The sequence below is a fragment of the Bacillus rossius genome, chromosome 16 (assembly GCF_032445375.1).
Source record: "Bacillus rossius redtenbacheri isolate Brsri chromosome 16, Brsri_v3, whole genome shotgun sequence".
Classification (NCBI taxonomy): Eukaryota; Metazoa; Arthropoda; class Insecta; order Phasmatodea; family Bacillidae; genus Bacillus; species Bacillus rossius.
Genome location: NC_086343.1, coordinates 4,408,568 through 4,424,027, shown reverse-complemented (window position 1 = coordinate 4,424,027; position 15,460 = coordinate 4,408,568). Strand labels below are relative to the sequence as shown.

At 36.9% G+C, this 15,460-nt stretch overlaps 1 protein-coding gene across 5 annotated transcripts in view; it reads right to left on the bottom strand.

Moving 5' to 3' along the window:
- LOC134540010 (bromodomain adjacent to zinc finger domain protein 2B-like) overlaps positions 1-15,460 on the bottom strand; it is a 261,508-nt gene that overhangs the window by 102,848 nt on the left and 143,200 nt on the right. For 3 of the 5 annotated variants that reach the window (XM_063382430.1, XM_063382431.1, XM_063382432.1), the window contains 4 exons: positions 11,556-11,606; positions 5,806-6,030; positions 2,614-2,778; positions 1,584-1,887 (listed from right to left, as the gene is read on the bottom strand). In XM_063382430.1, the coding sequence (XP_063238500.1) occupies positions 1,584-1,887; positions 2,614-2,778; positions 5,806-6,030; positions 11,556-11,606 (745 nt within the window). The remainder of the gene's footprint in view (positions 1-1,583; positions 1,888-2,613; positions 2,779-5,805; positions 6,031-11,555; positions 11,607-15,460) is intronic. The other 2 variants (XM_063382434.1, XM_063382433.1) reach the window with 2 other exon arrangements.

Sequence of the window (15,460 nt, the reverse complement as noted above, 5' to 3'; positions counted from 1 at the left end):
TATATATATATATATATATCTTCCTTTACATTCATTCCACAGCATAACCACAGCAATGCAAAGCAGGGTATTAAATTGAATGATGTGTTTTCTAGGTGAATCTAAGTTTGCTAGAATACTTTGATTTACTTTCCTATTCATTTAATTTCAGACTGAGCCACAACGAAGCATGGCCGGGTGTAGCTAGTACTATATAGGTATATTTCTAACATGCAAGACCCAAAATGAAATGTTAAACATATATTGTATAGATAAAAAAAACATGTGTAAATATTAAAGTATGTAAATGTATCAATTGGAATAAATGATTAAAAATAAAAAATTTTATTTTTATAAAATATAAATAAATATTTTTTTTTAAAAAAAGGAGACAAAGATAGAAAACAGATTTTAAACTAGTGAAGTAATTTCGAACAGTAATAGAATACTCACCTTCCTTCTCTTAATGCAGTACTTGCAAGATTACAAGAAAAAAAAAATCCCATATGAATAAAACACAGAATGTGAGCTAGCATATTGCAATGAAGTAAATAAAAACATTTACACAAAACATATTGGCATTACCCCTTGATCAAGTTAAGTTTGTACAAAGGGCCTTGTTTAGAACTCGGGCGTCCCACCAAAGTTATCAAAGTTCGATTACCGGAGTGTAAGGCCAGAATTTTCCCCGAATGGGAGATGTGACGAACATTCAGCGGGATTAGACCTCACCATCTTGCAATTTAAAATATTTTGATACCACTTGAAATAAAACCATAATTTTTTCGGGTTTGACATGGCATAGCACTTAGCTTTTGGCTACTTGTTGAAGCCAAACACTTGTGGATTATTGTGATGATCATAATAGTGGTAGTCGCCCACGATAAAATAATTGGTTAATTCCACACGCTGATTACATACTACAACCTGTTAGTAGATGTGTGGTTGCCACAAGGTACAGAAAGTCTTGGAGACGTTATTTATGCCTTGCCGTGCTAAAAATTTGGGATAAATATTTCAAAAATTAGAATTATAGCAAAAAAATTGAAAATATGACATGGCGAGTTGGTATACGATTTCTCTAGGTGCTCCCATCTCACCCATCCACACATTCTGCCCGTGCTCCGTCTAATCGCAAAGGCTTAGTGGCGAAACAAAATTAAATTAAATTCTGTGCACATTCCTGATTTAGGTTACTGTTACTAGGTAAACAATGTTAGGTCCATTGTTATGGAATAAGTAGAGACCTGCAAAATTCGCGGATTCATTTTCGTGATATGCTACAATTCAAATAATTATACCTTAGCGCTGCTTCTACCACCGGTTCGCCGTTAATCTGGACTAACGAGGGCCAATTAGAGACCCTCGCTCGAAGAAGTGTCGAACCACAGACACTCAGTCGAGACGACTCACAAGTCAGCAGCCATTTGCCCGAGTGTGTAGAGTGTAGAAGAGTCCATCCTGGAGGTCATTGAACCCGCGAATTTCGCAGGTCTATAGGAATAAGTTTTCAAGCACATGAGGCGTGTGTTCACTAGGATATCCCAGAGGTTACCAACATGATAACCTGGCGTGGCGGGTTGGAGCTTACGTGACGCTCTTACCTGATGATGCTCGGCGGGTGCAGCCCGAGGGACCCGGCGCTGGCCGGCACCGGGGTCTCCCTCTCGCGCTCCCTCTCGCGCTCCCTCTCGCGCTCCTTGTCCCTCTCCCGGTCCCTCTCCCTCTCGCGCTCCCTCTCACGCTCCCGCTCCCGCTCGCGGTGGTGCAGCGACGGGCTGGAGGTGGCGAGGGTCGGCGTAGACGAGGACAGCAGCGAGGACGACGTGGTGCTGAGCCCGCCCCCTCCGCCGCCGCCCGCCTTCAGGCCGCCCCCCGACTTGCCGCCCGACATCTTGCCGGACGACACTGCCCGGGCAAACACCACCAGCCGCAAGCCTCAGCAACGCATTCCCCACAGCTACTGACCGTGACGTCAGTTCTGTACCATCAGATGTGCGGGACACCACAACACGAGAACACAGGACAAGTTAACACAGACGGGCGGAGCTGGCAGCCACCGCCGACCTCACGTGATGCAACTCCGGAATCGGCTACTGCCTCCAGTCCCTTACCCCCGGACTGTACAGTAATGAAAAATATGCCCGGTACAGCTTAGGCCAGCACATTTGAATTTTACGTGACCACACAGCATCACTAAGTGAATGAGGCGTGGCAAGAAGGGAGGGGGGTGGGGGAATATGCTGTGTCCACAATTTAATAACTACACAAAACACATAAAAAAAATGCTCTGTCAAACGAAAATTTGACTAGTAACATGTGCTTTGTTAATGTTTTCGTGGGAATTTCAAGTTTTTGTAGAACTGATGCGGGAGGGGCAGAGACGGGACAACAGAGGTTTAAATTTGGGAATGAAATGTCTGCGAATGTTCACATTTCTTATGGTGCGTGAATCAACCCGTCACTTTCTTGGCAGATTGTTCACGTACAACAAATGCAATCACTGGCACAATACGACTGATTTGCACTGCCAATGATAATGGAAACACTACGGGAAAATAATGGTTTCAAAATTAAAAGGTATCGTTTGCCTTCGGGAGGCCCGCGAGCCGTCTAGCGCACGCAGGAACTCACCGTGGGGCTGGGAGTGCGGTGTGGTGAGCAGCGGGTACCCCGGCAGGAGGCTCTCGGTGCCGGTCAGGCCCCCGAACGACATCCCGCTGGCCTGCAGCCGGGCCAGGTAGTCCTGGGCGGCGAGGTGGGACGCCATCGTCCACCACGCAGCACCTGTCACACACGCTGCACTCATACATGGCACTAGAAGAGGACTGCCTCGCACACGGTCACCCGCACACGGCACTAGACAAGGTGTGCCTCGTTCGCTACACTCACGCTTGACACTAGAAGAGGACCGAGTCACATGCGGAACTTGTATATGACTATAGAAGAGGTACGCTTCGCTGTTGGACTCGTACGTGGCACCACAAGACAACTACCTCACACACATCACCCGTGCACGGCACTAGACAAGGTATGCCTCATCCGCTACACTCACACTTGACACTAGAAGAGGACCGAGTCACATACGGCACTTGTATATGACTATAGAAGAGATCCGCTTCACTTGTTGCACTCACACATGGCACTAGAAGACAACTACCTCACACACATCACCCGTACACGGCACTAGACAAGGTATGCCTCGTCCGCTACACTCACGCTTGACACTAGAAGAGGACTGCCTCACAAACGACACCCGCTCATTACTCTAGAAGAGGTCTGCTTTACTTGTTGCACTCACACATGGCACTAGAAGACAACTACCTTACACACATCACCCGTGCACAGCACTAGACAAGGTGTGCCTCGTTCGCTACACTCACGCTTGACACTAGAAGAGGACCGAGTCACACACGGCACCCATACATGACTCTATAAGAGTTCCGCTTCACTTGTTGAACCCACACATGGCACTAGAAGACAACTACCTCACACATCACCAGTACACGGCACTAGACAAGGTATGCCTCATCCACTACACTCACACTTGACACTAGAAGAAGACCGAGTCACATGCGGCACTTGTATATGACTCTAGAAGAAGTCCGCTTCACTTGTTGCACCCACACGTGGCACTAGAAGAGGATTACCTCACACACATCACCCGTACATTAAACAGAGTCTGTCTCATTCGCAGAAGAGGACTGAGTCACACAAGGCACCTGTACATGACTGTAAAGAATGCCTACTTAATTTGCTGTACTCAAATATGAAAATATGAAATTATACTGTAAGAGGTCTGCCTCATTTTCTACACTTATACAGGACACTTAAAGAAAACTGCTTTGCACACAGAGTTCTTAAATTACACTTTACGAGGTATGCCTCACTTGCTACATTAATACATGCACTAGAAGACTACCTCACAGAGAAGCCTTTTAACACTTCTCGTAAGTTAGCAGATTTATAGCAAGATTGTCAAAGTTACCTTAGCAGTCATCCGCATGTCAAAATAAGTTATTTCTTCTCTCGATTACAAACTGGAAACTGTTAATCCGAAACATTAAAAACTTTGGTAGGCTCAGAAATTATTATTAATGCCATGGCATACAAACATTTGTGACAAATATTAATATATATTAGAGCAGAAGATTTATATTTATATATGAGACATTAAGCCATGCAGTAAAATAAAATAAATAGGATACACACACACAAAACTAGCTACTAGTTGTTGAATATTTTGTAAATTTTATGCCTGGACATGTCATACGATCTGGCTATTGAAACTTTGAAAACTTAGCATTTATGGCCTGGCATAGTTATCACAAAAGTTGAATCACCCCACACACACAAGAATATAAATTTGACAACATTATTCGGGAAAGAAACAACCCTTACATGTTTGTTTTTTTTAAACAACACCGGTGCTATGAATCAAGTAAAAATCAAAAATTCATATAACATTATTTTAAAAAAAATACAACTTATTTTATGTGTTATTTTTCATTACACAATATTATTGTTTAAGTATATATTTATTACATAATATTCTTAGATAATGTGAGTTGAAATCTCTCTGCTTAATTAAACTTATTGGGAAGGATCCTGTTCATCTAAAATGTTTTTATATTCTTTCCTAAATTATTTTGCAAATGAAAGTTTAAAAAGCTAAGCTCATCAAAGAAGGGCAGCTAACAGGTTTTCTGGTACTAGAGCAAATGTTATCACATAAATACTTCACATGTGATTATATAATACAAAATTATCTACTTATTTTGAAACCGACTGTAGATAAGATGAAAATGACTACATTTAAATATCATGAGTTTAAAAAAAGAAAAAAAAAAACACTTAGTATCACTCAACCCTGATGTAGTCAATTTTTAAATACTTAAATCTAAAATTAGGTTTTAAAGAAATTTTAAATAGCCAAGATGGAAATGCAATGCCCCAAATATAGCAGACTACACTATTTCATTTTCTTGTCACTACTATTAAGTAAAGGATTTTTCTGTACATTTTTTCCAATTTTTTTTTTTTTGCATTTGTTGAATGAATCATTAATTTTCTCACCAAATGTTTGCTCTTTTTTTTTTTTTTAAAAGGTATGAAGGTCACACGTGTTCATAATTATATGCACTTAGACTTTTTACCCTGCAACATTTGCAAAATCAATACTGTACCTAGATGTAGACCTTTGCGAAAACTAGTTTTCTGATGTGAGGCGAATATCAAATTGAATGTTTAAAATAATAAAAAAGTCAAATCGAATTGCAAATATTGTTCTCACTAAAGCTACATTACACTTATTTTTATAAAATACAGGATTTAAGTAAAAAAATTAATATACTCCTTTAAAAAAATTTATGTTTTAACTGATTAAGAGATTAACCAATTCGGCCCAATGTACAACATCCCTCAATAAAAAATATAAAATAACCATGCATAATATATTATATTGAGCATTCATAAAAGAAAATGGCCACCTATTAATCTTTTAAGTAACCAACTTAATGCAAGCAAAACATATAGATCAGAAAAAAAAATTTTTTCATGAGTGAATCTTATAGTTCTCAATTTTTCAAAATTTGCATCACAACCAAAACTTCAAATAAAACGAATAGCAAATTTCCTAGTGAAGTCAAATAGAACATTAAAAAGTATTTTGATTGATTTGCTTAGTCAAAGCTTTGCACAGGCCTACCTCGAAGTGAAATGTTAATTTTTTTTTTCTCTCCATACAAATGTATTATTACACATTGTGTTATTTCTGCCCTCAAACAAGTGACTGCAGCGCAGGGGCGAAGGAAGCGGGCGACTCACTGGCGGGGTTGATGCCCAGGCTGGCGGCCTGGCTCGCGGCCACACTGAGCGTCCCCAGGCCCCCGTAGGTGCCGGGCGCCGTGGTGGGCGGGTGGTGGGGCGCCCCGTAGCCGCCCCCCGAGCCGCCCCGGCCGCCCATCATGGAGAAGGCCCCCGGCAAGGGGTGTCCCGCCAGGTGGTTCGCGAAGCCTCCAGGGATGCCGCTGAACAGCGAGTGTGCGCCCGCTGCGAGAACACGCGCGACACACGCCCGCGCTTTAAAAACCACCCACTCACCACGCGCTTCCATACTGTGACCACCCACCTCCATACTGTGACCACCCACCTCCATACTGTGACCACCCACCTCCATACTGTGACCACCCACTCACCACGCACCTCCAAACTGTGACCACCCACTAACCACACACCTCCATACTGTGAAATGGATTTAATCCGGCATGTTCCGGACCTCGGAGCAGTCATTCACATTATTATTAGGTCTGTTCTACAATGACACGTAAACGGAGACAATAAAATGGAAACGTAAAAAATGATAACCAATCAGATTGCAATTCAAGATCACAAAATGTTAATTTTAATCAAACAATACTTATTTTGTTTCAAACCCATAACACGGGCAGAATTTAAAATGAATATAATAATATAATAATAACATACTAGATATCGTTGTACTTGAAACCTTTTTCAACATATTTAGAACATAAACAAACATGGTTATCACCACAGCCAAGAACTTGACTTCTACATGTAAACGGAAGAGATCAGCATTGCCGAGCTAATTCATACAGGTCCGTTTCAGTCTGCATGCTGTTGTCGAAACTCTTGATGCGTGAACTCCATTTCTATTTACGTGATCCGTTTACTATTCTGTGCACCGCAAAGCATGTCAATACACCACTTACGTAACATCTAAATGCAATGTACCATTTAGCATCAAAATTTAACTAAAAGCATGATTTTAGATTAATGACATTGGCATATTTTTCAAATGCACAAAAAATTTGCATATTGTTCTTTATTTTTCCGAGTATTTCTGTTCTAGAAATGGTTATTACTGATGATTACATTGTATAAATGAATCATGTGCCAATCAAAATTATACTATTTTGATGAAATAAGTACACAATAAGAAATACTTGAGTTACGTATTTGCTGAGTAATACTTTTTTATTCTAACATAATAAACCATACAAGCACAGACATGTAGCTCCAACTAGCTAATCATTCATCAATAATTATTTTGTTAATTTAATAGTAATATTAAGCTGTCAAACTCTAAAGCAACTGTCAAAAAAAAGGGACACATTATTTTCAACATGGTAAGATACATGTGAAATGGCAATACTAACTAAAATAAAAATAAAAATTTCTTCAAGGGCCACATTCATTTAATTGATGACACAATGACATAATTATATAATTATTTATCACAGGACAAGTTTACTGCTTAAATTTATTGTGTATAGTTTGATAGTGGTTGCCAGATGTGAAAATATTTCTTTATTCGACTGGCTACCACGAACCTATGCTTCAATTATAGCGAATTCATGTCATTTGTCGGCATCAGTTGGTGCCTATCATTAAAGATCATGTTTTCAAAACAACTCTGGAATAATTTTTTTTTTATTGAGTACAGTCTCTTGTCTTAATTTAGGATAAAATAAAATACTTCAAGAAACCACAAATTACTTTGAACTAGAAAATTAATATTTTAAATACCACCATATGCACACAAATTCACTTCATATCTAACAATTACAATTAAAAAATTTTAGGAAAAAATTTTATTAGTTTCAAAGAGTTGAATAAATTTTTCTATATATATTATATATAATCTATGAAGTATATATCTACATAAAAAATATGGGTATGCAAATAAGAAAATAGGTATCTTCAATCAAACCAATAGGAATGTAAACAAATGAAAATTAAAAAAAAATATAAAAAACTTATTACATAACTTGAGGAAAAAGGCTCAAAAATAAAGAACCATCAATTATTGACATGTTTTCACAAGGAAAGAGCCTAATGACAAAAAGGATTTCCCTTAGAAGATAAAGCTAATCAAGAGTAAAAAAATTTAAAAAAATTATGTTCGTTAAATTACAAAAATCAGAATAAAATTTAGTTGTAGAAAGGTCATATACAATACAATTTGAGGAGAGTTCAGAACAATTTTTTTTTTAAATTAATAAACTATTCAATAAGCATAACAGACAACAGCTAGGTGAACAATAATTATTTACTCTCAGTTCCCATAACAAAGAAAATTTCTTCTACAGCAAGTTTAAATCATGCAAAACAGTGTGTATACAATATATGTAACTAGGTATGCACTAGGTACTAGGTACATAGATTTATTTACTTACACAGCTTAGTAAAAACAACACAGAATAATATATTTACCTGCTAGTAATAGTATTTTATGACAGAAGGAAAACTCGTGCAATGTAGTGTAAACCAAAAAATCTACAAACTGATTTGTGATGTGTTAAAAGCCAATAATGATTATTTCTGAAGTATTTTCAGGCAAAAAAAAAATCTTAAATTAATCTACCTACTTACGATGTTGGCTCTTGATTTTTAAAGCTAAAAGCTATAAATAAGGAATAAACTGCTCAGTAAAAGTTTTAACTGGCTAAAATTCTTAGGCTGCTTTCATACAGATTTGTAAGGAAATTTACACTCTACACAACAATTCTTAAAAATCACACAAATCCAGAAATTTAATGTTTTAACAGTCTAGTTTTTTATCCTACGAAACTAATTTTGCAACTGAAAACTGATTCCCAACTGAATGCTAATAATATTCTGGTTATCTTAGCCTGATTAACTTCTAATGCACCAGGATGCATGATGAGTATAAAGCGTTTAGCAGAGATTTTGACAAACATGTAGGTTAACTAGCAGAAACAATTATGTATTATAAAATATGAATGATGATAATGGCAAATAACCCACTCAAAAACCAGTTTTATTTTAATGGTTAAGGAATTTCCTTCAGTTGAATGTTACCACAGAAATAAACTTCTTGAAAGTTGAGCTCTATTTATGCAGAATTAAATTATAATGCCATTAGTGTAAAATAATTTAAACAGATCAATTACCTAAAATGGCATGCCTCCGTAAACAATTTAAACTGCATACCAATGTTCTACAGTAATAAACACTACAAGAGGCAGTAATAACAGTACTTCGCGAGAACATTACATCAAAATTCTGTATATTTTAAAAGAGGATAACGAAACTTCATCAGTACTGGTTTCGATGGCCCAGCCGCCAACAGAAACTGCTGTCCACGCCGATCTTAGCCAATCAGAAAATAACCATCGCTAACGTGAACACAGTGGACTGAATCCTACCCAGCAGGCAAACTGTTCCACGTGATTAAACTACTGTCTTTAGAGATAACAGTCAGACTCTTAAAAGTCTAATAAAAATAAAGGCAGATGAACTCGATAATATTTTCCTTGAAGGATTCAAAAGCCTCAAACTGTTCACAAGCACACACACCTTCCTGATATGGTGAAAAATTAATGTAGAACACTTCTGAGAGAATTTATTTGGTGGGTCATGACAAATGACACTTCCATCTATTTGCACGTTCATTTAACCTCTTCCCCCCCTCCTTCCACCTTTTAACGTAACCACACTTAAAAATGGAGACGAGTTCCTCCAAAACATTCCAAGTCGGGCTCAAACCAGTCCTGTTTGGCACTGGAGGTGAAAGTGTGTGACATTATGTATGTACTTGACATCCGATGATTCATAACTTTTCTAACATGCTATGTGTAGGGTGTCTGTTCCAATCTAATGTTGATATCTGTCTTGTTTTAATGTCTTATAAATGTATGTGTTAGTCTAATGTTTAAGTCTGTCTTGATCTAATATTTATGTATCTCTTGATGAAATGTGTCTCTCTTAACATTTAGGACTGTTTTAATGTAACATATAGGACTGTCTTAATATAAAATTTTTCTGTCTTAATTTTAAGTTAATGTCTTTATTAATCTAATGTGTATGTCCCTATCAATCCACCATTTATGTTTTTATAAATATACTGTAGTATCAGTACCAACCTAACACTGGTGTCCATCCGAAACTAATGTCAGTGTCAATCCCAAACTAATGTCGGTGTCTATCCCAAACTAATTCTTCCACATAAAATTGAAAACTACACAGTATCATTTCGTGTCTGTGTGTTTTTTTTTTTTTTTTTTTGTAATTTAACAGTCACAACAGGTGTATTATTGGTAAGGACAAGATTATATGGTGAATTGCTGTAAAACTGAAATAACGCCGCAAAGAATATCAATATAAAATATAAAACCGAAATGCAAGTTACTAACTTAAATCATAAAATTGTATCTTTTATTATTACATTATTATGTTATTATTATTATTATTACATTCATTGAATTTAATTTATTTTGCATATATTTGTACTCAAATAAAATGCATTAATGAAATGGGTTGGAAAAAATAATATGTTAATTGATCTTGCATCCCTTATGAGTAACACATTTATAGTTTTTACATTAATAATGTTAGCAGATTTTTCAAACAAAATTTACTGCTTTTTTTTTGTTTGAGACATGCTTACACTAAATGATTTTATTGTATAAGTACATAATGTGTCACGTCAAAATGAGATAATTTTGGTGAAATTAGTATTAGAAAATATTTGGGTTTCATATTTGTTAAATAATACACTATTTTTATGAAGAAAGAACTGTATAATATTAAAAACATTGACTACAAAAACTCCTGTAAAAATTGGAATTGATCTGGAAATAAAACCATATAATCATGACCCCAATTATTGGGTGCCTTTTTTTTTTGTAATAAGCAGCTCTTAATGTAACATGCAGTGCCGATGATTAATTATAAATTTCAACACCAAGGTTTGTTATTTTGGGCTTGAAACAACACAAATTGTGACACACCCTTAACTACTGGCAATATGCAGCGATAAACAAGGATAGGCAGCACACCGAAACAAAAAGGCCAGGCAGGAAAACACCACACGGTAAATTAAAAAGCAAAATCAGGGTTGGCTGGATCGTGTTTGCGACGGACACTGCGTACGAAGGGTCCCTCGCCCTTAAGGCCAGTCTACAATTGCAATGTCCCAAATTCTGTCCCGACGGACGCTGATCGCTGATTGGCCCACGTGAACCTCTGACGTTATGGATGTTGTGGGTGATGGTCCGAATCTCCCTGGTCCGAACACATTGGTCAACTAGAACTTTTATGTCCAAAACTGTGTCCTTTGGTAGCATAGGAGATGATATTTGCTGTTTACGGTTTCCGTTTCATAAAGGTAAACCAGAAAATAATTTACGGTGTGGCAAGAAGCCAAGAACACAAGAGATAAAATATTGATGAAAATACTGATCTGATTTCAAAGGCCGAACACACAATTTCATTTTTGCAGTGTACTTAGAAATTCATTTGTTTGCATTTACTTTTGACATACAGGATATAAATAAATATTATTGGACTCCCGCAACTTAAATCAATATTCAAAACTTAGTTACGTACTCATTTACAATGCCCGAAAGAAATAAACAAAAAAAAAAATTAGAATTTTTGGTCCTCTATATTTACTGGACTCCGGTGACTACTTTATAAATCAGTAGATTCGGACATGGGATTTCGCAATTGTAGACAGGGCAGTTTTCCATGGGACAATGTGACGACATTCACATCAGGATAAGGACACGGACCTCCCGCAGCTAACTCACCGGTGCCAGATCCAGAACCAACAGAGGTGGTTTCACCTCGGGGCCAGTACGCTGAAACAAGAGACAGCACTGTGACAACAGCCCCCCGCCACACCAGGTTGAAGCCACAACAGCCCCCTGCCACACGAGGTTGAAGCCACAACAGCCCCCCGCCACACGAGGTTGAAGCCACAACACCCCCAGACCTTGTGCCCACACAACACGGAAAACATAATTCCTCCCTAGACTTTTATAAGTCTCTGCTGACCAACAAAAAATTCCGACATGTTCTATAAAATTTATAGGTATAAAGTTATCTTATGCTAATTGCAACTAATCCTTTTTCAAAAATACTATTCCCTCCACTTCCCGAAATTCAAAATATAAACAGTTTACCACAAAAACAATTTGAAAGACGTTTGTAATCAGCACATCAATGCATATTAGCATTGACTATTAACATTAGTGTTCTATGAGTGCACACTTATGGCCTGCTTATGAAGGGAAATTAACACACAAATAACTGCATGGACAGATTACTTGCCATTAGAATTGTCAAAAACAGATATCATAGCCAAATGAGATTGAAATATCTGCATCCGCATTTTAAACCCGAATTTCAATGCATAAGGTTTCATATTTTGTGCTTAGAACATTAAAATTCTCCTAGTATCAAATTTGAAACGGACATTAAATACCAGATACAGTCTGGAATGTTGGAATTCAAACTATAAATAAACAAAACATATCCTCACATCAGCTGATTTTGACAGTTTTATAAGACAAATTGTAAGCTACTGACATAACCTTAGGCAGAAGTCAAAAATCAGTCTATCCTCATGAATAGTCTAGGATTCAAAGTACTTACTCATTTATAAACTACCAAGAATTAGCAAGTGCTAGTATTTTAATGCTTTAATAAGGCTTTTTTTAGCTATAACCTATTATTATTTCAGATTACTTTCAATTATAACTTTAAAAAGTATGTTTAACAAAATGGTAACACTGATTTCTCAGGGATAGCAGAACAACAAGAGTACCGAATAGATAGCCATGCTGAACCTGTGACACTTCCCCGTATGATTGGAATTATTATCGCCTGCATTTTTGAAGTTATACTTCTTTAGGCACTTTCAGGTTAAATTTTAGTATTCACCAGAAATGCAATGAAATAAGCAGGCAATTTAAATTTAACAGGTTGGAAGTCCAATGTGAGTGCAGACAGAAACTACTATAGCTACGAGCCGAAGTCACAATGGCAAACCCACGTGTGGTAACATGCACCCACATATGTATATTAACTTTCGCAAAAATCAGGCTATGTACTAACCATATTGATGTGCCAAAGTATACTTTATAGCAGTGAAACTATTCTGGAATACATTTTTGTAAACTTGTATAGTCGTAACATGATATAATTGCAACTTTAAAAATACCTATAACTTATTCGCCAGAAACACTGCGTAGGAACAAACATAGCATCAAATAGATTTAACATTTTGTTGATTCTATAAAGCATTATGAACGTGACACTACCTTTTAGGTATCTTTAAAACTGAACAATGCAGTCTAATAGATAAATTTAAAAAAAAAGTTAATCTAAAATATTTTAAAACCCATATTATATACACTAAGTATATCAATGTATATATTTTTTAAAAGACTGAAATCAGTCGGCAAATATTTCCTACAAACAAACAACTTTATTGAGCTGATCCAACATTTAAGATTTAACAGTAAAAATTTCATCACAAAAATCTTTTGTTCAACATGGCATCTAATAAATGTAGGCTAACAATTTCTTGTGTGTCAGCAGTATGACAAATGCTGACAGATGCTGCACCATCCCCACATTTCAATGTTAACTAAGGATTGTCAAAATTTTAATGTGATCTTTAATGTTGTCATTTATTTATATGCCTAAAAATTATGACAAAGTAATGAAGGATAGTTGAACTATTATAAAGTTTAGTTTGGCACACATATAAACTGATGAATAATGCCGGTACGCCAATTTTTTTTTTGGATGAGAAGGGGGGGGGGGGGGGGGGGAAGTGAGTGAAAGGGAGGACTGTTTGCCACCGGATGAAAGCCCAATTGCAAGCGTAATAGTCAATTCCATTCAATTTGATTCAATTTCTGAGACTTCCGCAGATGGCAGCACTGTGTTTACAAATTTCCATTCCAAGCGGCTTCCGGTTCCATTCACAAAATGCTGTGTACTGAAAGTTAAGATGTTCACACATCAAAAACACAGTGGGTGCTGCGGGTTTGGAACCAGCACAAGAAGCCATTTCCCTGGCTCCAATCCATATGCCCCAATAATATGAATTCAAGCATCTTCACATTTCATACATTTTATTTTTCTATGTCGTAAAAGTAGAAGGTCCATTAAATTATGTGCAATAAAATTAATTAAATTCTCACAAAAAATTTGTTCAGCACATTTCTAGTTTAGCTGTTAAAATGCCAAAAAGAAAAATATTTCCAAAACAATTTTTTAGTTCTACTAATCTTTAACCTTAGTAGTGTTTTTTTTTAAGACAGGAGACCAATTTTGTTACATTTAATTGATTTGCAAAGCATTAATTTATATATGTTAATAGCACAAAATCAACAATGTATGAGTTTCTGTTTTGCTACTACTTGTGTCAAGTGCTGCAATTTTCAAATCCTTTAAGGTAAGTGACATGGGTTTATGCTGTTCTGTAATACTGTAGTCAGGACAGTTTTTCACTAGAGATTGCCTCCTTGATTATTGTCGTCGCCCTACCCCTTTTTTTTTATTGATACTAGCTGCAATTTGATCCTTAGGAATATAGCGTAGCTGTGACTGAATTAAAAAAAAAAAGGGGGGGGGGGGGTTTTAATCTCAGTATGGTACGGCCGGGACCAAGATTGTTTTCCACCCTAATTGGTTTCCATTTCAAGTGAATATTGTTCAATATTAAATTTCCCTTTAAAAAAACAATCGCTGCTACGCTATTAAAACACAATCACACATCACAGTCACTATCTGCGGCCGCATTACCGCATAGGCTACCCAAATCTACCTAGCTTTATAATTGGAATCACAATCACGACAAAAACTTTCAGACTAGGAATGAAACTATTTTCGTTTTTAATAAAAATACCACACTTGACGCAAGTAGTAGAAAACTAGCAGATACACACGGGAAGTCAAGGTGCACAAAGGCTTTACAACACGCCCGAATACTTGCATTCTTGTAACTTCGGTTTTTAATTAAGTTGTAACGTAACGAAGATACGGGAAACTGTTAATTACATGTGAATTTATAAATTCCCAAGCTACACGAGAGTAAATATTCGGGAGTCCTTAAAAAAAAAAAAAAAACTTTCTGGATCGTGCGTTTCCCAGATACACATTTTTAACATGTCTATTGATATTTCATGTTAAAACATCACTTCACCTATAAACGTTAGTTTCTCGAAATCAGGTAGGAATTTTCAAACGCTGTTTATAGGATGAATAGAAGATGGTCTTTAGTGTCTGTAGTGTTTGCGAACACAATTGTCGTAAGTCTGTTTCTTTGCCTTCAACCGCTAAACTAAAAATTTAAAATTCGTTGTTTATTTTCTCCCTGAAAGCATAGGTTTTTTGCACGTATATGTGCAAGCCGCACGTCGCTTGCGCGCTTCTCGTCCCAAGACCCAAAGCCGTTCGTAGCCGAGACAGATAAAGCAGCCGAATCAATCCCCAGTTGAATTATTTGATTTTACTTTCAACCATGTTTCTAGGTTAAAAAGTATCCTTTAAAATAATAATTCTTAGACACCTAACACGTTCGTCTCAAAACTGGAGGCTTATGAGCAACATTTCGCAGCCTAATACTCCCCGCGGGTATCTTGGTTCGATGTCCTAGTATTCACAGAACAAGAAAATATAGAACTACGACTCTTACAGT